General features: G+C 34.3%; 2 protein-coding genes across 18 annotated transcripts in view; one reads left to right on the top strand and one right to left on the bottom strand.

The window, feature by feature from the left end:
- DLG2 (discs large MAGUK scaffold protein 2) overlaps positions 1-26,080 on the bottom strand; it is a 1,831,252-nt gene that overhangs the window by 871,182 nt on the left and 933,990 nt on the right. The window lies entirely within an intron of this gene.
- LOC108315587 (60S ribosomal protein L36a-like) lies at positions 1,080-1,543 on the top strand. The gene has a single exon (XM_017544960.2). It carries the CDS (start codon positions 1,123-1,125, stop codon positions 1,441-1,443), a length of 321 nt encoding a protein of 106 aa, XP_017400449.1. The 5' UTR covers positions 1,080-1,122; the 3' UTR covers positions 1,444-1,543.

The raw sequence follows: 26,080 nt of genomic DNA, 5'->3' as shown, positions 1-26,080 counted from the left end.
AAATCAATTAACAAAGAAATCACAGAGATAATAAAATAGGCAAGTAAGAATGTTTAAGAAGTGAATTTTTAAAATGTGCTTTATGTATGTAAAAAACTGTGTAGAAAAACATAAACAAGATGAAGAGTATGATGATAGAAATGGAAGATTTTTAATGAACCAAATGAAATATATAAAGATAAAAAAGAATATCCAAAATGAAAAATACAGTACATGGGATCAACCACAGATGAAGATGCTGCAGAAGAAGAAAACCAGTGAGCTTGAAGAAATAGTGATGGAAACTGTTTAAAGCACAGAGATTTCAAAATATTGGAACAAAATGAATAGACTGCCAGTGATATGCTGAATGATACCAAGTGGAATCCTAGAAAGTGGGAAGGAAAAGAAACATTATTTAAAAAAATAATGACTGATAATTTTCCACATTTGATAACTAGAAATCCACAGATCTAAGAAGCTCAAATATCCCAGGCAGAATGTACATAAAGAAAATCACACATCATGGTCAAATTGCTGAAAACCAAAGATAGAGTGAAAAATTTCAAAAGCAGCCAGAAAAGAAAAAGCTTACTTTCCATACAGAAGAACAAAGGATGACAGCAACTCCTCCTCATAACTAACTATTCAGACCATATGGCAGTAGATGAAGTCACATCTTTAAAGTATTAAAAGAGAAGGGCTGTCAATGTAGAATTCTATACCCTGCAAAAATATCATTTAAAAATGACAAAAGCTTATAATGTTCATTGCCAGCAAATCTGTACCACAATAAATGTCAAAGGAAGGTTTGTGGGTAAAGAAAAATAACAACAGAGGAAACGTATATCTATACATGGAATTTACAGTTACAACAAATACATGAAGAACATTAGAAATGATCAATATCCAGGTACTTACATTTTTGTCTTATTTTTAACCCCTTTAAAATATAAATGATTTAAAGCAAAAATGATAATAATCTATTATATGACCTACATAGATAAAATTATGCAAAAGAGGTATGTGCAGAGTTAAAAGGATATTATTGCCCTTTCCTGTTAGGTGAGAGCTGTGTGAAGCAAGGATCTCAGACGCCGTTTCTAGTTTTCATCATGCAGACAGGCCAGCCCTTCTGCAAAGATGGTCAATGTACCTAAAACCCGAAGAACCTTCTGTAAGAAGTGTGGCAAGCATCAGCCTCACAAAGTGACACAGTATAAGAAGCGCAAGGATTCCTTGTATGCCCAGGGAAAGAGGTATTGTGATCAGAAGCAGAGTGGCTATGGTGGGCAGACAAAGTCAATTTTTTGGAAGAAGGCTAAGATCACAAAGAAGGTTGTGCTCAGTCTGGAATGTGTTGAACCTAACTGCAGATGCAAGAGGATGCTGGCCATTAAGAGATGCAAGCATTTTGAACTGGGAGGAGATATGAAGAGAAAGGACCAAGTGATCCAGCTCTAAACTTTGGGATATTTTTCTTTTAATTTTGGAAAGAAAATGTTGAAGCCGTAGAAAAATTACCTGTAGGAAAATAAATACAGTGATTTTCTTATGCAAAAAAGTATATTATTGTGAGTTTCTAGTATTATATGTGAAGTGGTATAATATTATTTAAAGATAGACTCTGATAAATTGTATAAACCTTAGAGAAAGCACATAAAAGAAAAAATATAGGTAATAAGCCAATAGTTGATCTAAATGTATTGTAAGAAAACTCAACTTAAAAATTATCAAGGAAAATGGAAGAAAAGAACAGAGGTTAGCAGTAAAAAGCAAGTAGCAAGACAATATATTTAAATTTTAGCATATTAATAATTATATCAAATATAAGTAGTCTAAACTCTTCAATTAAAAGGTGGAGATTGATGGATTGAATAAAAAAGCAAGACCTACTAGAAACTAAACTTAAATATAAAGATATAGTATAAACAACACATCAGTTGAAATTCTTTAAGAATATAGGCTCTATCTAATTCAACTTGTATTTCTCATGTCCAATTCAGTACTAGCACTCAGATTCTACTAAAAGTTATTCCATGAAAGAGCAAACGCCTTCAAAAAGCAGTCTAAGGAGGAAGTCAAATTGTCTGTATTTGCAGACAACATATAATACACTTAGAAGTATATTATATGTATATATAGAAGTATATAATATACTTCTAAATATAATAATATATTTAGAAGACTCCATTATCTCAGCCCCAAATCTCCTCAAACTGATAAGCAACTTCAGCAGTCTTGGGATACAAAATCAACGTGCAAAAATCACAAGCATTCCTATACATCAATAACAGACTTAGAGCCAAATCAAGAATGAACTGCCATTCACAATTGCTACAAAGAGAATAAAATACCTAGGAATACAACTAACAAGGAACGTAAAGGGCCTCTTCAAGGAGAAGCACAAACCACTGCTCAACGAAATAAAAGAGGACACAAACAGATGGAGAAACATTCCATGCTCATGGTTAGGAAGAATCAATATGGTGAAAATGGCCATACTGCCCAAAGTAATTTACAGATTCAACGCTATCCCCATCAAGCTACCAATGACCTTCTTCACAGAACTGGAAAAAACCACCTTAAATTTCATATAGAACCAAAAGAAAGCCCACATACCCACATAGCCAAATCAATTCTAAGCACAAAGAACAGAGCTGGAGGCATCACACTACCAGACTTCAAACTATACTACAAGGCTATAGTAATCAAAACAGCATGGTACTGGTACCAAAACAGAGATATAGATCAGTGCAACAGAACAGAGGCTTTGGAGGCAATGCCACACATCTACAACCATCTGATCTTTGACAAACCTGACAAAAACAAGCAATGGGGAAAGGATTCCCTGTTTAATAAATGGTGTTGGGAAAACTGGCTAGCCATGTGCAGAAAGCAGAAACTGGACCCCTTCCTGACACCTTACACTAAAATTAACTCCAGATGGATTAAAGACTTAAATATAAGACGTAACACCATAAAAACCCTAGAAGAAAACCTAAGCAAAACCATTCAGGACATAGGCATAGGGAAGGACTTCATGACTAAAACACCAAAAGCATTGGCAACAAAATCCAAAATAGACAAATGGGACCTAATCAAACTCCACAGCTTCTGCACAGCAAAAGAAACAGTCATTAGAGTGAATCGGCAACCAACAGAATGGGAAAAAATTTTTGCAGTCTACCCATCTGACAAAGGGCTGATGTCCAGAATCTACAAAGAACTAAAGCAGATTTACAAGAAAAAAAACAAGCCCATTGAAAAGTTGGCAAAGTATATGAACAGACACTTTACAAAAGAAGACATATATGAGGACAACAAACATATGAGAAAATGCTCATCATTGGTCATTAGAGAAATGCAAATCAAAACTACACTGAGATACCATCTCACGCCAGTTAGAGTGGCGATCATTAAAAATATGGACACAACAGATGCTGGATTGGATGAAGAGAAATAGGAACACTTTCACACTATTGATGGACATGTAAATTAGTTCAACCATTGTGGAAGAAAGTGTGGCAATTCCTCAAGGACCTAGAAATAGAAATTCCATTTGAACCAGCAATCCCATTACTGGGTATATATCCAAAAGATTATAAATCATTCTATTATTATGAGGACACACGCACATGAATGTTCACTGCAGCACTGTTTACAATAGCAAAGACTTGGAAACAACCCAAATGTCCATTTATGATAGTCCAATTCAGTACTAGCACTATAAAAAGAAATGAAGTGTCCAACCCAAATGCCCATTGATGATAGAATGGACAGGGAAAATGTGGCACATGTACACCATGGAATACTATGCAACCATAAAAAACAATAAGTTTATGCCCTTTGAAGGGACATGCATGAACCTGGAAACCATCATTCTCAGCAAACTGAGACAAGAACAGAAAATCAAACACTGCATGTTCTCACTCACAGGTGGGTGTTGAACAATGAGAACACAAGGACACAGGGAGGGGAGCATCACACACTGGGGTCTATCAGGGGAAATAGGGGAGGGACAGCGGGGGGTGGGGAGTTGGGGAGAGATAGCATGGGGAGAAATACCCATGGGGAGGAAGGCAGCAAATCACACTGCCATGTGTGTACCTATGCAACAATCCTGCATGTTCTTCACATGTACCCCAAAACCTAAAATGCAATTTAAAAAAAAGAAATAAAAGAAATGAATGGCATGGCTGTATACCAATCAAACTTTATTTACAAAAACCAGCATTGGGGCAGACTTGGTCCATGAACTATGGCTGTCATGTCCCAGTCAAGCAGGATAATTGTTTGAAGTCTCTATGGCTGTGTGCCTGGGTTTGAATGTTTGTTCCCTCTGAAATTCATATTAAAACTTAATCCCTAATGTAACAGTATTAAGAGCTGAAGCCTTTAAGAGATGATTGGGTCCTACATAGATTAATGGATTATGGGTTAATGAATTAATGGTTTGTCATGGGAATTGATTATTTATCACAGTAAGAGTCTGTTAAAAAACTGAGTTTGGCTCTCAGGGTACCCCTCTTGCCCTGCGATGCCTTGTCCTGTGCAATGACACAGCAAGCTGACCTCACCAGAAACTGACCAGATGCAGCCACCTGATTCTGGACTTCTCAGCCTCCAGAACTGTGACAAATTTATTTTCTTTATAAATTACCCAGTCTCAGATATTCAGTTACAGCAAGAGAAAATGGATTAAGACATTATGTTATCCATTCTTTCAATGATACATTTATCACTACTCAAGAAAGCTTTGATCAGAGCTAGTAATAGATGCACACATCTCTTTATTTATCCTTACCCTGTACCTACATTTTCTGATTAATGCAAGTAGAAAAGACAAGATCTCAGACACTGACAGGTAATTTACTTTCTATATCCAAGATCTCCAATGCTGTTTTGTGCTTTTACTGTATTGCCAGTCTATGCAGCTAGTGACTTTGAAAATAATTCTAAACTATAAAAGTGCCTAATGTTACCACTATCAGCTCTTATCATTTTTCAATGGGACAGAGGGTTTGGTCAATTGTATTGATGTACAACACATAATATTTGTTTTAATCTGCTCAATCTACTTTTCAAAAATATTTTATTTTAGCTTTTGTCCAGCATATCACAACTTTCTATCTCACATTCTTATAATTCTCTCATCTTTGTAAAATTACTAATAAAAAACATGTCTTCTACATTTGCCTATTCTTCATGGATTTCTCTGTAAACAGTCTTCCAAGACAAGGATTTGAGGTTTCAAGATAAATGGTCACTAAAAATAGATCATGCTCAAACTATCTACTATAAGTAAACATGTCTTCTATTTAAAGCAAATTGCTCATTCAGAGAAAATGATGAAACCATTCATAAAGGAAAATCATGTATTTGGTGTTAACATGTGGTCTAAGTTACATATTAGGATTTCAGCCTTTAGATGCATCCTGGTGGTATTTATTAGTGGCAATGTAACACTAGGTGAGTTATTTAGTTATTATTTTTCTGTCTTATTATCTACTAAATGTGCAAACAAGGTATACCTCATTAAAGATGTGAGATTAAATGAGATAATACATGAAAAGCTTAATAGCTGCTTTATAATAAGTACTCAATAAATATTGTGTTAATTTTTTAATTGTATGTGCTTGAAATGCAAAAAATATTCAGCAAGTAAGAGATATAAAAAGTATATTTGTCTATAATCTATAACTAGTATCATACCAATTATTTTTATTCCCAGAGTCCAATATACTGCATAATAACTACTAGCTACTCGAAATATTGTTTTTTGAAATTGAAGTTCATTACTTCTCCACATGAGGCATTTTATTCACAATGTAATGGCTTTGCCTTGTTGAATCATGTATCCCTTCCATTAGCCAAGAGGATGATTTGAAATTTCCAATTTGATTTCTCCCAAATTTACATTTTTATACTGTAATATGGCAGATGTTTTATACATTACTTTACATAATTTAGATAAGTTTATTTAAATACACAAATCTCTGAGTTTAGGTATTATTATCTTAACTTATAAAGGAATAAAACATAGCTCCAGAGACCTTATCCCAGCCACAACAGTTGGTTTGGAACTTAGGTTCCTACAAATTACTCATGACTTCAACAGGAATGGGAAGAAAATGTTAATATTTCTCATGCATTAAAATACTTCATTTATTAGATCTCATGACAAGAGGTTGAGACCACATCTACTTTTCAGATGAGGAAACCGAGGCTAAGAGAGGCTAACTTGTTCAATATCATACAAAGCTTTTCTTGGAGGGAGGAGAGTGAGGTAGACATACACACGAAGAATAGCTTCATTTACTTTAACTGTTCTGTTGAAAGTTGGCCCCTCGAGTAACTTGGCACTTGGCTCTCTATTCAATCAGGCATTTTCCTGAGGCAGTAAAAGTCTTCATGCCACAGACATGTTTGGAGCATTAAAAATATGTGTTTCTGAAATTTTATAATGTGAAGTAAAGATTGCTGGATGGAACTGCTATATAGAACCCCTTACTGAGAAAGTCCAGTGTCAGACATGCTAACAGGAAACACAGTCTGAGGATCATAAGAAAGGATATGAAACATGTATTGATTGCTGACCATGTGCCAGGAGAATGCAGATACATTCGGTATTCACAACAATACAAGGGGTAAACTTTATCCCTTCAACTTACTGATGGGGAAACTGACATTCAGAGAAGCTATCTCACTTGTTCGAGGTCCCTCTGCTGGTAAACAATAGAACAAGATTTTGAATCTATGCTTTTACTGAAACACCACAAATCAACAATATAAATAATTAGAATAATGCCGAAGAGAGATGATACTTATCTCTTCTTCTTGAGATGCAGATGAAATATCTTACAAGGAAGAGGTATCCCCTCTTTCTTGGCAATAGTGCTTTTCCTCATATGCGTATTACAGTTGTTTGACATATACAATCCATTCACAGACTTTAACATTTCTACAGATCTGAGCTGCCTCTCATCTAAGAGTGGTATAGGGAGAAGTTACATTTTTCTCAGCTTCATTAGATACTTAAAATCCTTGTGGAAATTTGAAATATTATTCATTTAAAAGTGGAAAAATAAACTATGTAGTTACGCCTTTAAAATCCACCCACTCTGAGGATTCTCCTAGTTTTCCCCAATTTGAAATAAAGGAAGTGGCAAGGTAATAGTAGAAAGTTTGCAGTCACACAGATAGATAGGCTAGGTCTAAGTTCTAGCACACTAGCTGCTAATTAAATGATTTTAGAAACCACATATCCACATAGGATTTTTGGGAGAGTTGAGTGTGATGCTGAAAGTGAGGGGCCTACCACAGTGTGTGGTACACAGTAGGGCCTCAGAAAGCATCAAATCCTTCCTTTTATCACTATGAGAAACACAAGACAGGTTTCTTTTTTATGAGCATTGATAATGTATGTATGTATCTTCTTCCACAACAGCACTATTTCTGGAAAGCAGTACCTGGCTCTTTACCACCTACTTTGTCTCTATATTATAGGTTCATTATAGGTGTTCAAGAAATTATTGGTGAATTGAAATTACAGGGAGTAGGTTTCTGAGCCAGACTGAAAGAAACTAAAGCTTAAAGCAAAATACTGAGGGCTGACAGTTGGCACCTGCTAATGAAGACTGCTCTAATCATGCATGTGTGGGCAGGTGGTGGGAGGAGAGCATCTAGGGGTCTATTTTATCAAAGGCTTTATGATGGAGAAATGTGCCTACCATATTCTCAGTCACTCTTCACGCTTTTCATTCTGGCTTCTTTATAAATTCAGTTGCCCACTTATGTCCAAAGGACTAAAGTATTTTTGTGGCTTTAAATCCAAAGAGGTCAGTGAGGTATGAATAATTAGTTTCTACTGGTTCTCTTTCAGGCTTTGGTTTACTTTACTAAAAAGAAAAAAAACAAGTTGTGACTTTCAGTATGCCACTATTCTATTATTTATAGATAAGAATTCAGATAACCTGGATCTCTTTCTAGAACAAAAGAAAAAAATACATGTAGTATACAAAATATTTCTTTTTTTTTTTTCTGTAGGATCTCAGTCTGTCACCCAGGCTGGAGTACAACAGTGGCATAACCATGGCTTACTGCAGCCTAACCTACAAGGCTCAGGGAATCTTCCTCCCAACTCAGCCTCCCAAGTAGCTGGAATTACAGGTGTGTACCACCAAGCCTGACTAATCATTTGTAGAGACGGATTTTGGCCTTTCGCACAGGCTGGTCTCAAACTTCTGGGCTCAGGTGATCACTCATCTCGTCCTCCCAAACTGCTGGGATTACAGCCATGAGCCACCATACCTGGCCACAAAATCTTTTATACCAGCATAGCAAACTTGCTTATTATATTGATAAGAATTGACATACTACAAAGATCAATTAATATTTTAAAATGTAAGATTAAACATGGCCTACCAAACCTCTTCCCTCACCGAAAAGGATTAAACAATATTCCAGTATTTTTCATGGTGAGCTCAACTGATTAGTTAGCATGAAAGTCCTGATCACATCTATTAAAAATTTCTACTATTAGAAAACTTTTGTAAATGTACTTTAAATTTCTATGAGGAAATAATATCCCCTGCATGGTGTATAAAAAAGATTTATTTCATTTCCTCTCAGCTAGTCGCTAATTTTACTTTGTTAAAAAGAAAACCCATTTCATGGAAAAAGGCAGTCATTAAAAAATCATAATATTCTAAAATGGCTATATTGTAGTATGTGAATTTCTAAAATGTTTGTATTTTCAGATTTTCTGGTTAGGTATCAGACCTTTGGCATTTACTTTCACTGATTTGAGGAAATAATTTGTATGAAGTATTTTACATTTAAATTAATCTGAAAAATGCAAATGGAGACATACCAAACAGGGAAAAACTTATAACTTATATTTAGATTCATGTTGTACAAGAGTGCATTAAAGTATTTGGTAATGATGGAATTCAATTTGAATTTTTAAAACTCAGAAAGCATCTGAAGTGTGTTAATAAATTCACAGCTTTATAATATTAACATCACAATTTCAGTGTTGCTTTATATTTCACAAAATAATTATGCTAGACTGCATATGCAGATTCTAATTATACATAACAAAGAAAGACTTAAATTGGACCTCCTGAAAAGGCCCATTTGCTTATAAAAAGCTGTGACGATTTGATATCCCATGAAATGTGTATTTAATAAATAAATACAGAATGTGTAAATTAGCTTTCAGTGTTTTTGCCCTACAGCAGATCCAAAATTATAGAAATCTAAAAATTATAGCTTTAACTTCCCATGAACTATCTTTGCATTGCTTCAATTTGTGGTTGCTTAGAAACATTATAGGCAAAGGAATTGATTCTTTCCAGATGCTACCAGTCAAACCACAAGTTATGTTTCTGATTTAAGGCTATTCTGTTTAATAGTGTTATAAATATACATTTCTCTAAAAAGTTGCAAATGCAGAAATCAAGTTCTGTTAATAGTGCGTCTCAGGAATCTATTCCTTATTAACATGTAAAAAGTATTTTCTGTGTTCAGCTTCCAACGGGTTAACTGAAGGCAAACAGTGTTGAATACCATTACTGTCATTTATTCCCAAGATTTAGTTCACTAGTTCCCATCTAAGTTTGTGATTCAGTAGTTTGGTAGCACTAAGACATTCACATTCATTTATCAAATGGTTGTTGAGAGAGGCAATAACCTTCCCAAATACCTAAAAATATAGCAAAAGATGAAACCACAAGAGTTATTGGCATATGTGAACAAACGACCTTAGCTAGTAACTACAAATCAATTACTTTGCCTATAATGACTCTACTTGGGTGGATACTTTAGAGAAATAGCTGAAGGAAGGAAAAACAAAGAGAGAGGAAAGAGAAGGGAGGAGCTAGATGGAAGCAATCGAAGTCTCAATGTGAACGTTTTCAGTTTATGGAGGAAATGCATGCAAGGCCAATGTTCAAACTCCAGATCACATTTGGATGATATCAACAACATCAATTTCTTTGAACTTTGTCTTTCCCAATTAAGAAACAGTCAAAATTAAAAAAAAAAATTAGGGTGCTTGTGGGGAAAAACTAAAATAATGACTGGTGAAGGAGAAAACCTGCTTATCACATACAGAAAGTAAATAATTGTCAAATTATCATACTGTCAAAACATCAAAAAATCCTTATGTTTAACTTACAGTTTCTAGGAGTTGTTGATTATTTTTAAGATGTTCTTAAAATCTCCATATTCCTTCCAACTTCTGTTTTTCTCTAAAGTTTGAACAAACTATGAATACTTTTCACTAAATTTCTAATAATAAAGATCAAATTTAACCCTGGGTCTAACCTCATAAAATAGATCTAAAATATAAACATAAGGATGATGATTTTCTCACTTCTGCTTTGTAAAAATTTGTATAAAAACTTATTTTGAGCTTCTTGATGCTTTATAAGAACATATTTGCTCTGTGTTGAAAAGTTCCTCCTGCTTTTTTCACATGCAGAAAAAAAATTTTTTTAATGAAAATTTGCCAAACCGAGTCAAATCCAAAATAGCTTGCTTGATGCTTTCCTTCCAAAATTATATGTTTTATGGGGGAAAGGATATCTCTAGGACCCGTTCCTTATAGTCTTTCCTGGGTTTTAAGCTTCCACATGCTTGAAATCAAGCTCAGGGAACTTTTTCCCAAAACAAGCTTCTCCAACTATTTTCAACTCAATGCCACTGTAATCCACCCAATTTGACCACTTCAGAATAATTCTTGATTATTCCCTCCAGAACTCGTAATGTTCAACTGTCTTTCTAATTTAACTGATTTTATGTCTGAACGCAAGATGGCTCAATTCACAGCCCATAGGCTGTATGCAGTCCAGGATGGCTTTGAATGCAGCCCAACCCAAATTTGTAAACTTTCTTAAAACATTGAGACTTCTTTTTTAATGTGTGATTTTTTTTAGCTCATCAGCTATCATTAATGTTAGTGTATTTTATGTGTGACCCAAGACAATTCTTCTTCCAGTGTGGCCCAGGGAGGCCAAAAGATCAGACACCATGTTCTAAAGAATTCCCAAAATTGTCACCTTGTTGGACATTCTTATTACAACTAGCTTGGTTCATATCTCATCGACTCTGGCAATAGCTTCCAAACTTATCTCTCTGCCTACAGTCTCTTCCCAGCTTCATTTTTCCTCCTCAAACTAAAAAACTTGTAACTACACACAACTATATCAAAACCCTTGCTGGACACAAAAATGCTGAAGTCTAAAAGCCCAACCTGCTTCTCATGACACTCAGTCCTTCCCATCTTCACCAAACATCATATGGATTCTCATCGCCTGTCCTCTCTCATGCACCCCTCCTCCAATCACAGAACTGTACATTATCCCCTGAATACAACATCTGTTTTGTAATTTCCTGTCTCTACAAATGTGCTCAAGTCTCAGATTTTAATGGACTATTCCCCACTTTATCCAGCTGGTAGACTTACATTCAACACTCAAATTGAAAGTTACCATCTCGAGAAAGCTCTGTCCTTAAAAAGCTGTCTCCAAAACAAGAATTCCCATTATTTCCTAATTATCCACAGCACATCTTCCATATTCTCATTGTAACACCCTTCATAGTAGACTGTTATTAACTGACTATGTGAATAATTCTCCTAAGAGACTGTGTGAGCTCTTTACATGAAGGGTCCTTGTCTTACTAATCTTTGATTAATTAGTGCTTGGAAGTATAACTGGCACATGATATGAGACATGATTTCTGACTGAATGAATGTGTGAATTAACGGCTATAATTATTGCACTGTTTTTGTTCACCAACTGGTTCTTTGAAAACAATATATATAAAACTTACCAACTGACAATGCTGTTGAGTCTCATGACATGACATACCATGTTAATCTCATTTTATAATAAATACTTTACATTTAGTTTTTTATACCTTAACTTATGCAAATGTACGAGAAAACATTTAATAAAATCAGAGTTTTTTAATGTGCATTATCTTTTTATCTACTGATTGACTGAATATTGAAATTTTGATCACATGACTTCATCCATTTTAGTATTAGCCTACAAGTTGCCTTTGGAAGAGCTAGTGAAGTTTTTTTTTTTTTTTTTTTTTTACAGACTTAGCTGGCCATATTTTAATAGTGATGGTTATTGAGGCTAGATCCTTGCTACCTAAAACAACATCTCTGCTTCTACTTTGTCATTTGTATATTTGCCTTTCCATTATGTTACAAATATTTATCTTAGATTATCATACATAGTTTATAAGCAGAATGTGCCTTCTTTGGTTGTTGAACACATTAATGCAGAGCCTTTCTTTGGGTCTAACCTATTAATTAAATCCTGTTCAATTACTTGTGATTGTTTTCATAATTGCCATTTCATACAAACTTGACCCATTTGCCTTTTAAATAAGCTTTTTGTACTATGTTGATGTCTTCATTTTTTCCACATAAGATATTGATAAAACATAAGGTCAGGAGGAGAAATAGCCATATTAATCAATGTGTTCACAAAATAGTAATTCTAAGTTTGCTTAAACTCCCATCAATCTTTTCTTTGGAGGCTAAGAAATTCACTTCTATAGGGATTTAATTCTCTCTCACTTTTTAATTCTTAATTTTTATTAGCATGACTTTAAAAACACAAATCACTATTTGACAAATGTCTTGTTACCCATATACATGTTTTGCTAAGTAAAGGAGATTGAGGATAGGCTTGTTATTTATCCCAACTCAGATTCTATAGATGAAGGCAGGGAGGTGGGGAGATTAAATATTAAAAATAAATTTTAGGAAAATCATTTGAGAAATGTAGGATCACATTGACTTTAAAGGAAAAACAGGAACTTAAAAATAATGGCATCAATAAAGATAGAATAGGAATTAAAGGACTGGGAAATTCAACTTTGGATTCTAATCAAATTAAGATCTACTCTTCTGTCGATATGGAAGGTACATATATTCCAGAAAATGTCATGTCTAAAAACTTCTCATGAACCCAAAATATACTAAACCCAGGTATAGTGATGTGCTTTGTATTCTTGATTTTTATTTTTTATTTATAATCCCTCTCTTTATAAACACACCTTGAGGTGTCACATTATAAAAGCTAAAAACCTAATAGAAAATTAAAAGAAAAAAAAAAACTCATTTCAGCACAGGAGGTAGCTAAAGTGGCAACCATTTACTATGAACATTGGCAATTAAAAAGAAAGAATTAAACATTTATCCTCTCCTACACAAACTAAACATCAAAGTCATCTAAAAAACTTCAGTTCTGAGGAAAATTTTTTCAGAAAATTTTGATCTGATACACGTAGATAAGTGATATAATTACAAAATCACCAATGGCAAATTATGTTGAAAAAATGTTAAAAGGTAACAATCATCCATAGATGGTAAAAGCTATTAGGTGAAAAAACTAATGGGGAAATTTGCAGTGGAAGGGTCAGGCTGACAAAACCTGTAACAATGATCAATTTTAACATCACTACAATTATGATTACCAGATATACATATTTTGATTTCATGTAATAAAAATTACACTCACCACCCATGAAGTATCCATGCTAAAGAAGTTGAACCCAAATGTAATCTAGTCTTTGTATTTATTTTTTAGTTTATAGAAAATATAAAGAATAGGGAATCAATCTGTACACCAAAAGAAAAAATTCTGTAAGGCAACTGTCTTAAGTTTTCAAGAGTCATTGGTATCAGTAAATTTAAGAAAAAGGAAGAAAGAGCTAGATTAAAGAGAGGTAAAAATAAAAGCACCACCGCCATGAAAGTCATGATGTAGACCTTTTTGGAACCACAATTTAAATCAACCAACCATAATATGACATTTTGAAATAATAAGGGGCATTTGAGTTATATTCATATGTATTAGACAATAGTAAAGATAAACCGATAGCTTTCTAGGTGATTATACAGATTACATCTATTTGTAGGGTTATATACATTAGTATTACAAGATGTAATAGTTGATATTAGAGCTCTAACATATTAAAGTAAAAACATAAAAAGAAAAAAAGAACAAATTAAACCAAGTTTGACAAAATGATAATTGAATCTAGTTGTCTGGTATATGAGGGTACATTATATCTTCTCTACTATTTTATTGACATCTATTTCACAAAAATCTCAGCATATTTATGATAAAAGAGTTCAAAATACAGGGTGAAATATTTAAATTACATATATTTTAATGTTTAATTTGAACAGAAAGTATGGGAAATCTCGTGAAGCCAAAAATAAATCCAGAGGTAGAACTAAGTACTGAAGCCACCAGCTTCACTGAGGACATCTGCTATTCAGTCTCCTAAATAGTTAATCTAAATGATCTTATAGGAACAGGAGACTTAGCCTAGGGCTCACACAAGTTGAAGAGTCAGAATAAAGATTCCTGCAGCAAGCTGGAAGCCCAAATCCTCATTCTATCAGTAAAAAGGCCTGCTAGGAAAATATCTATTCTACTGTTACGGACTGCATGTTTATGTTCCTCAGCCTCCAAATTTATATATTGAAGCTGTAACACCGACTGTGGTTGTATATGGAGATGGGGCCCCTAAGAAAGTGATTAGGATTAAATGAGGTCATAAGGGTAGGGCTATGATCCATTAGGATTAGTGTCCCTATAAGAAAAGACACCAGGGGGCTGGTTTGCTCATTCTCTTGCTTGCTGTCCTTCCTTCTCTGCATGCACTGCATGCACACATCAAGGAAAGGTCATATGAAGACACAGTGAGAAGGCAGCCATATCCAAGCCAGGAAGAGGTTCCTCACCAGCAACCTAATTTGCTGGCACTAGATCTTGGAATTCCCATTCTCCAGAATTGTCAGAAAATAAATTTCTATTATTTAAGCCATCTAGTCTGTAATATTTAGTCATAGAAGCCTGAGCAGACTAATATAACCAGAAAAAAAGATGATGAAGAAATTTGTCAATCTTGTATTTGACATTGAATGAAGGGTAAAAATCTCCCCTGAGAATCTGTAATCACAACTTTGCCCTTTTTAAAGATTTGGAACTCAAATTCACATTGTGTGGCCTAAAAAGCACCATATAAGAGCTCAAAATGGTTCCCAGGTGTCTGGAGGAAACAAATACACATTATTTCTTTAGAAAATCACCTTCAACCCAAGTCTCAAAGAATTACCACAGATAAATCTCCAGAAAACATAAACTCAAAATAAATGGGAAAAAATAAATGCAGCCACAAAATTTTCAAGAAAGTGAATCATCATGACTGAGAATCAGCCAAAGAAAATAAGAGTAAAATACTCAAATGATTCAAAGTATAGGATAAATAATACGCAATATGTTTTAATATGTTCAAGGACATAAAGGAGAAAATGAAAGGCTCAAGGACAAAAGACAACTAAAACCAGAGAGCTGATGTGAACAAACAAAATAAAATTTCCAGAAATTAAAAAAGTAGCTATTGAAAATAACCTTTAAAGAATTAGTTACATATCAGGTTAGACACTCCTCAATACAGCATCAGGGAGTGAAAACTAGATCGCAAGAAATTTCTCTGGAAGACAGCACAGAAGATAAAAAGATGAGAAATGAGATGAAGTTAAGAAGAGTGGAAGGCTGAACCAAATGACTCAACATGTAGAATTACAGGTAGCCCCCAAAATACTTTTGAGAAAATTAGAAATGAAAAAGTAATATTATTAAACAAATGCATATAGAGACAAGGATAATATGGGCTGATGTTCAGGCCCTATTTCCCTCCTCATCTGAGCATAAATTATAACATTTTTAAAGCATCTTGCCAGTACACTTAATGAGAGTTTCAGCAACGGAAAATAAAAAGTTTGCCAACAATTTTCTATAACTTAAATGTACAAGTCCATTGATTTAGATAGCACAATAAGCCCCAAAAGCATTAATCAAAAGAAACCAAACCTCGACTCACTACAGTAAAGTTGCAGAATACCAAACATACATGGATTTTAAAATCAACCCAAAAGGAAAGGTAGATTACCTAAAGTTACACAACTAAATAGGGAGTAAGATGGAATCCATAAGAGAGTAGAATCACATTTTCAAGGTGCACCAAAGAAAGTAACTAGAATTTTGTTGTCATGAAAAAATATTTCTTCAGAAGAAGAGTAAAATAAGAACATTTGACAAACAATGCACATTTTATGACCCTTACTGAAATTGCAAAATAGATGCTCAAGAAAGCCTGTAAGTGATAAAAGAGGAAAGGTCTGTGATACTAGAAGAAAGATAAAGTAAAACTTTGAGTAGTGTAAGTGGGAGTCTTGATCTAATTGATATAAGTGCCATATTCATGAGCTAGAGAGCACTTTCTTTTCAAATATACATGGAACATTTACAAAAATTTACCCTACACTAGGCCATAGTTAAAGTCTCAACAAATGTCAAAGAGTGTGCACCACAGAAATGAAATAACAAGGAATAAGGAAAAAAAAATAGCTTTGAAAACATACACAATTTTAAATTTAAAAAGTGCATTTCTAAATAACACAGGAGCTAATGAAGAAAACTAAACGGCAATGATACTGAATATGAAAATATGTGCAATGCTGCTAAAATGATTGAAAGAAGAAAATGTATAGCCTTAAGTATTTATATTAGAAAAGGAAAAAAAGTCTGAAAACCAATAAGCAAAGTATCCAAATTAAGAAGTTAGGAGGAAAAAAATTAAAAGAAAGTTGAGAAGAAGACTGTAAAAAAGAGAACCAGCATTCCAAAAGTAGAAAATAAACACAATAGAGAAAATCAGCAAGGCCTAATTTAGTGTTTTCATAACAAATAAAATTGAAAAAATTCTGGAAGGATCTCTCAAGAAAAAGAAAGATACCAGGAACATCATTTTGCTTAATTCCAAGAGCCACATGTCATGTCATATGCTACCTAAACGGACTATGAGGCAGGGAATTTGATTCGTATAGAATAATACAATGTTTACAGTGTCCCTTAAAGTTATGCAAAAGGCAAGTATTGAAGAATGTAAAAATCATACTAGGAATGAAAAGGGAGACATATCTATACATGCAACAGAAAATTTGAAATGATAATAAGATAATACTTTAAAAAGCTTTTCTCCATCAAATTTAAAAGTTTAAAAAAATTGACAAATTTCTCAACAATCTTATTAAACTTGGCTCAAGAATAAAGAGAAAACCTGAATAACTATAAATATTAAAATAGTGAAAAAAAGTTTAAAAATATTCCTACCAGGAAATACTAGGCCTAGATAGTTTTACAGATAAGTTTTTTCTTTTACCCAAGAGGTGGAAAAATTCAATCTCATAGAAACATTTCTTCCTAGAACTTTGGAAGGCCAAGGTGGGCGGATCACAAGGTCAGGAGATCCTGGCCAATGTGGTGAAATACCGTCTCTACTAAAAATACAAAAAAATTAGCTGGGCATGGTGGCGACACCTGTAGTCCCAGCTACTCGGGAGGCTGAGACAGGAGAATTGCTTGAACCCAGGAGGGGGAGATCGCAGTCAGCTGAGATCGCCCTACGGCACTACAGTCTGGGCGACAATGCAAGACTCCGTCTGAAAAAACAACAACAATAACAAAAGAAACATTTCTGTAGAATAAAGAAAGAGGCACACTAGCCAATTCAACTTCAGAATAGTATAATGTCAATACTGAAATTAAGCAACCTCACTGTACTCACAGATGCAAAAGCACTAAAATTTTACCATGCTAAATCTAGCTATATACATATTCTGTATTTTATAATATACCTTCATCATGAGCAAGTGGACTTTATTTCAGAATGTAAACTGGGTTTCACATTAGAAAATGTATTAATAATTCAATTCATTAATAGAAAGTCTAATTTATACTTCATGTCAATTTAATGATAAAATATGTAAAACATCAAACAGAATGAAAGCTGATAGAAGCTCAATAAACTATTTCCTCCTTTCTCCTAAAATGCTAATGAATCAGTATATCATTTTCTGTGGTTATAAACAACCAACTTCGATTAACTGAATCAGAAAGTCTTTATCAGAAGGAATGTGGGGAAAGCTTTAGATAAAAGGACCAGATACAGAAAACAGCAGCTGCTGCTAGAATCATTAAACTCTAACTGAACTTAGAGTGTCCGTTTGTCTGCCTCCTGTGAGAGGTAAGTATCTGGTTGAAGGTGTAGGTTTCAGCCTCTGGGATTCCTTCAGCTTCTGAGGCATAGGGGCACCTGTTTGGATTTAGAGTCACATTAAAATTAAGATTGGTGGAAGGCAGGCGATTCCCAAGAGGAAAATGGAATACAATGAGAAAAAGAAAAACAAATGCTGGGCAGACAGAAAACCCATAAATATCCACCCTAACATGTTTGGCTAGAAGCATTCCTGACATGGAAACAAACAAGTTCCCACACATCAGCTTTTCTACTAGAAATTGGTTTAACCCTCCCTAATCTAGTTCTTCATCACCGGATAAATGTCTACAATGGCGCAAGTTCTTTCCCTCAAACTAGCTTTCCTCAGTGTTTAGAGAAATAGGTATAAGCACCAGACAGCTCTCATCAAACTGGTACCTTCTTTGTACAGACGATGAAACAGGTATCACGTCAGTCTCTGCTAATGCGAGTACTTTTCCTGCTGCCTCCCCAATCTTGTCCCAGCACAAAATCTTTACTTATTGCTGTTGAAAAAATTATCCAAAAGTTTTAAAATCATTATTTTAAAATTGGACTGAAGTAAAAAATAATCAAGAGGCTCCTCTCAAATGAGACATTTAATGATAAAATATGTGGGGGCTCCTGGTCTGTCTCTACCCATTCAAGGTGGGGATCAGTTATCTATTACAAGCCCTGAGCCCTGCACCAGGCTGTAGATAATGGTATTTGTCTCATTTTATCATAACCATTTGTCCTTAAAGAAGAATTTGGCTTTCTGTAAGGAATTTAGCACATTTACAGAAATCTCAGTGCTCTTTAGTTATGGCATCATTAAAAATTCAAACTCATATCACCTGAAAGAAGTCTACTGCTTTAAATACACACGCACATACAAATAATCTCTCTCCTACCACTAATGCTATATAATTGATACCATAACAATTGCACCTCCTAAAAAGCTCCTATATCCAGATGCTACTCTACTGTTTGAATTCAGCCTCCCCTATGATTCTAAGACTATACATAGCATCTCATTTACTTCTCTTCCTCTCACCTTAACCTCCTTCCATCTGTCCTCCACACTGCTGCCAGGATAGCATTTGTACCATGAAACTCTGACCATGGTGCTTCCTGTATGGTATTCAGCCATTTTTCCCTTTGCTTTTGGCATATTCCTTAATTCATAAAAGAAGGCCCTTTGTGATCTGATCCTGACCTACCTTCTCAATACTCCTTTACTTGTCTATGTTTCAGCAAAGCTATCATCTCAGCATGGTTCATTTTCATATTATCTGCTGAGAAATACCATGTGTGAGCACAGGGTTCATTCCCCTGAAAAGCTTTGCCCAATTATCCAGTTAGGTTTTCTTCAGCTCTGACACACCCCAAGCTAAGATGACTCCTAATATTTCCCTGTTTCCTACTGTCCATGCATTTACCTAGTACCTTCCCCTTGAGGTGAAGTGACGACTGGTATCTAAATAATACAATATAGCATAGGTGATGGGATGTCGCCCTCTTTATTAGCATTAAGTGGCAAATAGATGAGATATCATGCCCATAATTACTTTACATTATAAAAGACACAGTGTCTTAGAAGAGTGGAGAGATGCTCTTGTTGGCTTTAAAGAAGCAAACGGCCATGTTGTGAGCTGCCTATGTAGAGGGCTGCATGGCAGGGCACTGTGGGCAGACTCTAGTAGGTAAGGCAGCCTCCAGCCAACAGCAATAAGAAGCTGAGGCTCTCAGTCATACCATCACAAGGAAATACATTCTGTTAACAATTCGAGGAAGCTGAAATTAGATCTTTCCTTGGTTAAGCCTCTTGTAAGACTGCAGCCCTGGATTGCAGTCAGTGAGACAGTGAAGCAGAAAGTCCTGCTATGCTTTGCTTGGACTTGACCAATGGAAACGGTGAAATAACAAATATGTTTTAAGTGACTCTGTGTATGGAAATGTGTTACACAGCATGGAAAATGAATGCGTTAACAGCCCAAGATGCTTTACACTGGGCTCCTACTGCACTTTCCACGTACCTCCATCAAGCAGCTGAAATTTTTATACTCAAATGAATTTTCAACAGATAAAAAAAGTCAAGATAAGTTACTGTGTCTTTCTAATTTTATATCTCTAGCATCTAGTATAGGGAGCTCTCAACGATATTTTCGTTGTGACGAGAAAATAATTTTAAAAAAGAAGAAAAAAGTGAGTGTAAAACTGGAAGAATATTCATTGAAAGCATTTTGTCATTGAACATAGAGCTATTTCAATGTTAATAATCTATCAGCCTACATCTTAAAAAATTTAAATAAAGGAAAACCAAATAGGGCTATTATTTAGTGAGGGCCTATTGTATACTTGATGCTGAACTAATAAACATGGAAAATGCAACTTTAAAAAATCCTGACACATTTTTTGTGGTTTGCATGGAAAAATCTGAACTTTATCCAAGCAATGTTAGTTGAATGTATAACTCTTCGAATAAATGTTGTCAAATATAGTGGGGATAGTAAGTTTTGCAAAATTAAATAAGCTGCCCTGGAGATGTTTAAGCTCACACTTCAGGCTCTCCTATTAGAAGGATAATAAAAGAATTCAAATGTTGGACTGGATGACCTTTGAGATCCCTTTTAGTTTTAAGATTTCATAATCTTAAAAACTACAAATTGGAAAATATTATTTTGTGGCAGGTTAATGAATGATAGCCAATGACATGAGAAGCATATTCAAAAATTATTTATTAGAAATATAATTCCTAAATTTATTCTCATGAACCCTACGTATTTCTTTAAATAAAGTATCTGCCCATAAAACCTAAGACATGTAGCCGCAGTAAAAGCTTTGAGAACTGGGTACTGATTTTTGGTCTGTATGTGCTGCAATGACTCTAGAAGCCACAAGGTGGCAGAGTGTTGGCACTGTGTCGCTAATTCGCAAGACTTCACAATAGGAGTTCATGATACATTCAATGGCAGCTTTAATTGAGATTTTGAATTCTTCCATCTGTTTCCATGTGCCAGGTGCAGGGGTTGGATGGAGAAACTTAGATGTATATTTGGATGCTCTTGAAAAAGGAGATGACAATATATAAAAATCATGTGTATTTAAAGAAAAGCTCTTTGTTGGCGTAACTCCCAATGTACCTCTGACCTCAGAATTAACACAGCTCAACCTGATCATTCACTTCCCCAATCATTTCTGTAACATTTACCCTTCCACACTTAAACTGGTACAAATTCGCAAATATAACACTCCCCTTTAGATCTCTAAATCATCTAAAGCAGCAAAAATTATTTGATCTCTTTCAAGAATTTTAAGAAATCAAAGATACATACTCTTGTATTTATTTCCATGCATTGCTTCAAGTCATGGCCCAAAACAAATATTATTTCAGTTCTATGAACAGGGTAAAGAACTTGTTCTCATGCTTTGAGCTCAGGCTTTAGAGATTTCTAATATGTAGCATACTTCCTTTAAACTCATTCATCTTCTTCTACAATATAGCTTTCTCCAGGGCTCATGAACTCTTTGACAGTATCTGAACTGAAACATACTACAAGTTTCTTCTTCTTTCTACAGATATTTAGAGTACTAAATAATCAGTCAACTAAATAGTATGCAGAAGGTGGTGCTGCCTCTGGGGAATTATTAATAGTAGACTCCAATTCTGGAGAACCAAGACTCTGTTGTAGTAAGCATTGTATCTCCAGGGCCTCAAACAGTGCCTAGCTGATAATAGACAACTGAATGATACTGATCAAATAATCAAATGATACTGATCAAATAATGCCTACTTATTAAACTGAAAGGACTGTATACCATGAATCCAATGAGAGCCTACAATTTAGACTTGCAAATAGTAACTGCTCAATAAATGTTACTTAAATGAACAATAAACAGGCCTGTATGCTCCCATAATTTTGTGTCCCCTATTTAAAAGGGTTGCTATAGAAGCTCAATCAATCAAGACACAATTATTTGTTATTATCAAGTAACATTTTAATTCTACAAGTAACCCCAAAGGTAGCCAATGCTTACCCCTAAGGAGTTAACTGTAGAGGAGACAAATCACAAGAGGTAATAAGCAAAGGATTCAGAAGAGCATCTTTCTTTAACCAATTTAGAGATTCTTTTACACCTATTTTTATTACTTTTAAAGTAATACATGTGAACATATCTATTTGTATTTTTATACAAACTGTCTAGAAAAGCTTAGAATCTCCCAATCCAGCCTATTTTTTGGAAATCCAATGTCATGAACATTGGGTCACTCATGAGAGAATGTTTCTCACATCAAGATAGAATAGATATTTTTCGCTCACAAACCATGCATTTTAAAATGCATCAAAATTTGTTTTATATTTGTATCATCCTGCATAGTTTGCTTTGTAGGCCTGTAAAATATAGTACCTCACCAGCCCTCCTAGAGTTTTGATTGCCTTTGTCTTTTTCCGACACTCTTTACCTTTGTCATACTTTTATTTGTAGACTCTTGATTATATGATTTATTCTAACAAGTCACTGCTTTTCTAGGCTTCCTTTAGAAGATTGTGAAATTTCTCTTTTTCTTAAACTGATTAACCCCCAGGCCATTTGTACTCATGTTGTTTTGGGACTCCCCACCGCTACCTCTTCCTTGGTCTGTGGAGTTGACTCCACTGTTTCCGAAATCGGTGGCTTCCTCTTTCTGGGCTTACTCCCTCATTGAATACAATCTTATGGAGTTGCTAATGTAAGAGTGTGGGGAAGGCAGACTTTCTAAGCACTCACACCATTAAAAATGTGTTTATTCTTCTACTTGATTAGAACTTTGGTTAGGTTCTAAGTTAACAATGAACTCTAGGTTAATGAAGATTTTCTGAGAATTGTGAAAGTATTGCTTTATCATCTACTACATAGTAGAGTTCATTAAATATCAAGTGAATTAACAACATCGCAGAAACTTTCTTATTCTTTTAAAAGTTATCTTCAATTTCAGACATTTGTTCAACTGGTGGTGGTCATGTCTCTGAAAATTCCAGACATGAAAATTGAACATGAATCCTATCAACTTGCGTGGAGCAAGGCATGGGGAAGGGCCATAAGAATGTCTGGGAGCAGCTGACTCTAGGCCACCAGGGCAGATTTGTCTGGCTACTATTTCATGTCTACAAATAAAAAGAGAGTTAGGAATCGTGAATGAATCTCTCACTATCTTAAAGTGTGTTATCAGTTACCCAAGAAGACCAATTACTTTCAAGTTGATTAGCTGATTGAATTAATAAATTATTTAATATATTCACTCTTTTCTCTTTCTAATATAAGTATAAACAAGTTCCAGAGTGTTGACTTGAAAAGGGGAAAGTAGATGGAAGAGTAGAAACCAATAATATATATCAAAAGCTTACAATAGGACAGGCACTGCTGTAATCACCTTACACGTTCTTACTAATTCTCCAAACTATCTTAGAAAGCAGGTATTGCTGTTGCCCATGTTTTACAAGTACCACTGTGATTTCTTTGGATTTCTTATATGAAGATGATTATATTGCATGGTTCATGTTTTTATAATCAGCTAATTAAATTCATAGAAAATGATTAAGTGGAACAAATATATTCAAATAATAATTTCATCATGATTAAGTGAAACCAAGTTGACTGACCAGCAATCAATCAACTTCTTAAACTGAAAAATGTCAAATCAGCCACAGAACATTCAAGTCAGCTGAAATGCAGAGAAGATAGGTGAACATTAAGCAATATAATACAATCTATCACTAGCAAAGATAAGAACTTAAAACAGTAATTACTAGCTTTAGTATAGCTTAATAAGTTAACTGAATAAAGAATATAACCATAATATAGAAACTGAAGGGGGAGTAAAAGAATAAAAACAATGTTATCTATTATCACATCACTACTTGCACTCTAAAATTTCTTTCAATTTAAAAGCTTTTTTTTTTTTTTCCTTTTGAGACAGTTTCGCTCTGTTGCCTGGCTGGAGCGCAGTGGCACAATTTCACCTCACTACAACTTCTGCCTCCAGGATGCATGGCTAATTTTTGTATTTTTAGTAGAGACGGGCTTTCACCATGTTAGCCAGGCTGGTCTCAAATGCCTGACCTTGTGATCCACCCACCTTTGTCTCCCAAAGTGCTAGGATTACTGTTATGACCCACCGTGTCTGGCCGCTGAAAGTTTTTAACAGTTTAATTTTGGTTCTGGATTGATAACCTCTTTTGTTAACTATTTTCTCATTTGATTTTTTCTTTCTAATTTAGATTCTTCTGTTTTTTTCTACAACACATATATGAATCTGAAATGTTCTCTAGATTTTTGTTTTTACTTAAGAATTCAATTAAGGTTGAAAACATATACCAACTAAATTTGTGAAGGTATTGCCTTCTATCTGAGTTAGTTTATTTAGATTCTTTCATTTAAAATACTTCTGAAATTTCAGATATTTAGTTAGGTAAGGAGGGTGAATATGAAAATCAGTGAGCCCTTTAACAATTTAATAATTAATTTCCCAAACTCTAAGCTTTGCTAGGTTTTGTAACAAGTCACTTTGCCATATGAACTATAAATCCAGTGAACAATTTGTTTGTATATCTCCATTACCTAAAAAACATTTAGTATAAGAATTTTTAAAAATTTGAATGTAAGAATTGTTTTCTTTATTAAGCACCACCAACATATGTATCAAAAGAAAAATTCCCAGAACTATAATTAAAATCTCTTCAAAAGCATTTTCTGGATCCTGTCAATACCTTGGTGATAACTTTCCATCTAAAACTTAAAGTCTCCTCCTTGGTCTAATATTTCATAAAATTAAGTCTATTCATAGAATAGTGTACTTTCTGTATCCAGTAAATAAGAAAAACACCTACATATTAATAGTTATGCATAATATGGGCAATATAATTTAACATTTGCAAATTTATTTGGGTTTTAACTTTTGAGCTTGAGAGACTAAATTAGTGTAATGTTATAATTCTTATTCATTTTTAGATTGAATATTTCAAGTTGTACATAAATGACCTTTCTTCCAGAATAGTTCTCATTTATACCCAAAAGTATAAACTTTAAGAAATTGGTTCTACAGAAATTATAATTATTAAGAAATTAGTTATAAGAAAAATATTAAAATCTCCTCACAAAAAAAATAAATAGCCAACTATGGTCAGTGTTCCACTTTGCTGCTTAGCCCCTGAGGCATCTTTAGCATAGAAACATGTGTAAAGATAAGTGATCAATGGCAGGCCCTTTGCTAGGTGCGGTGGGGTATGCAAAAGCTAAATGAAAGACAACCCTCCTCTTCCAAGAAGTGAACGGTCCCAAATGCCACGAAGACCAAATATCATAATTACATTTATCAATGTATGTATATCAATGTACTTTGTATGTTAATTATTTTATATCACTAATATCCATTTGCCTTGCATATACTTCAAGTATCTTTTCATTGTTTATTTCAGGTTTACTCAGAAGATCAAAGGATATGTGTTACCTGAAAGCAAATAAAGCTACAAAAACAGGTCTTCAAATTACTTTTACGGATGATGAAGTGTCAATGTCATGAGAAGGTCTGGCTAATATGTGTGACTGGAGCCTTATTACTGTTGCCTTGTCAAAGACCATGCACATAGTATGCAAAGCCAATTCTAGTGGGGAATCGTTAATGTAGAGGTCATCCCTTTTCCAGCAAAAACGTCTCATTTGTTTCTTCCAGTTAATGCTCCCCCTACCTTCAGCAATCTCTTATTGCTATTATCAAAACCAGGGAGAAAAAAAAAAACAGTCTTAATATCAATTTTCCCAATTCCCCTAAAAAGTTTTGAACCTCTTGTGCTACATTCCTTTATCATTCAACCTTTCTGCTAAGTCTGAAAAACAGATTTGTGGTCTATACAACTCTTAAAGCCAGTACTTTTAGATGTCTTCATCGGATCCTATCTTAAAAATTTAGAACACATCTACCTTTTTTTTTTTTTTT

The sequence above is a fragment of the Cebus imitator genome, unplaced genomic scaffold (genome assembly GCF_001604975.1).
Source record: "Cebus imitator isolate Cc_AM_T3 unplaced genomic scaffold, Cebus_imitator-1.0 Scaffold174, whole genome shotgun sequence".
Classification (NCBI taxonomy): Eukaryota; Metazoa; Chordata; class Mammalia; order Primates; family Cebidae; genus Cebus; species Cebus imitator.
Note: the sequence above shows the minus strand (reverse complement) of the source record. Positions and strands in the feature narration are given on the sequence as shown.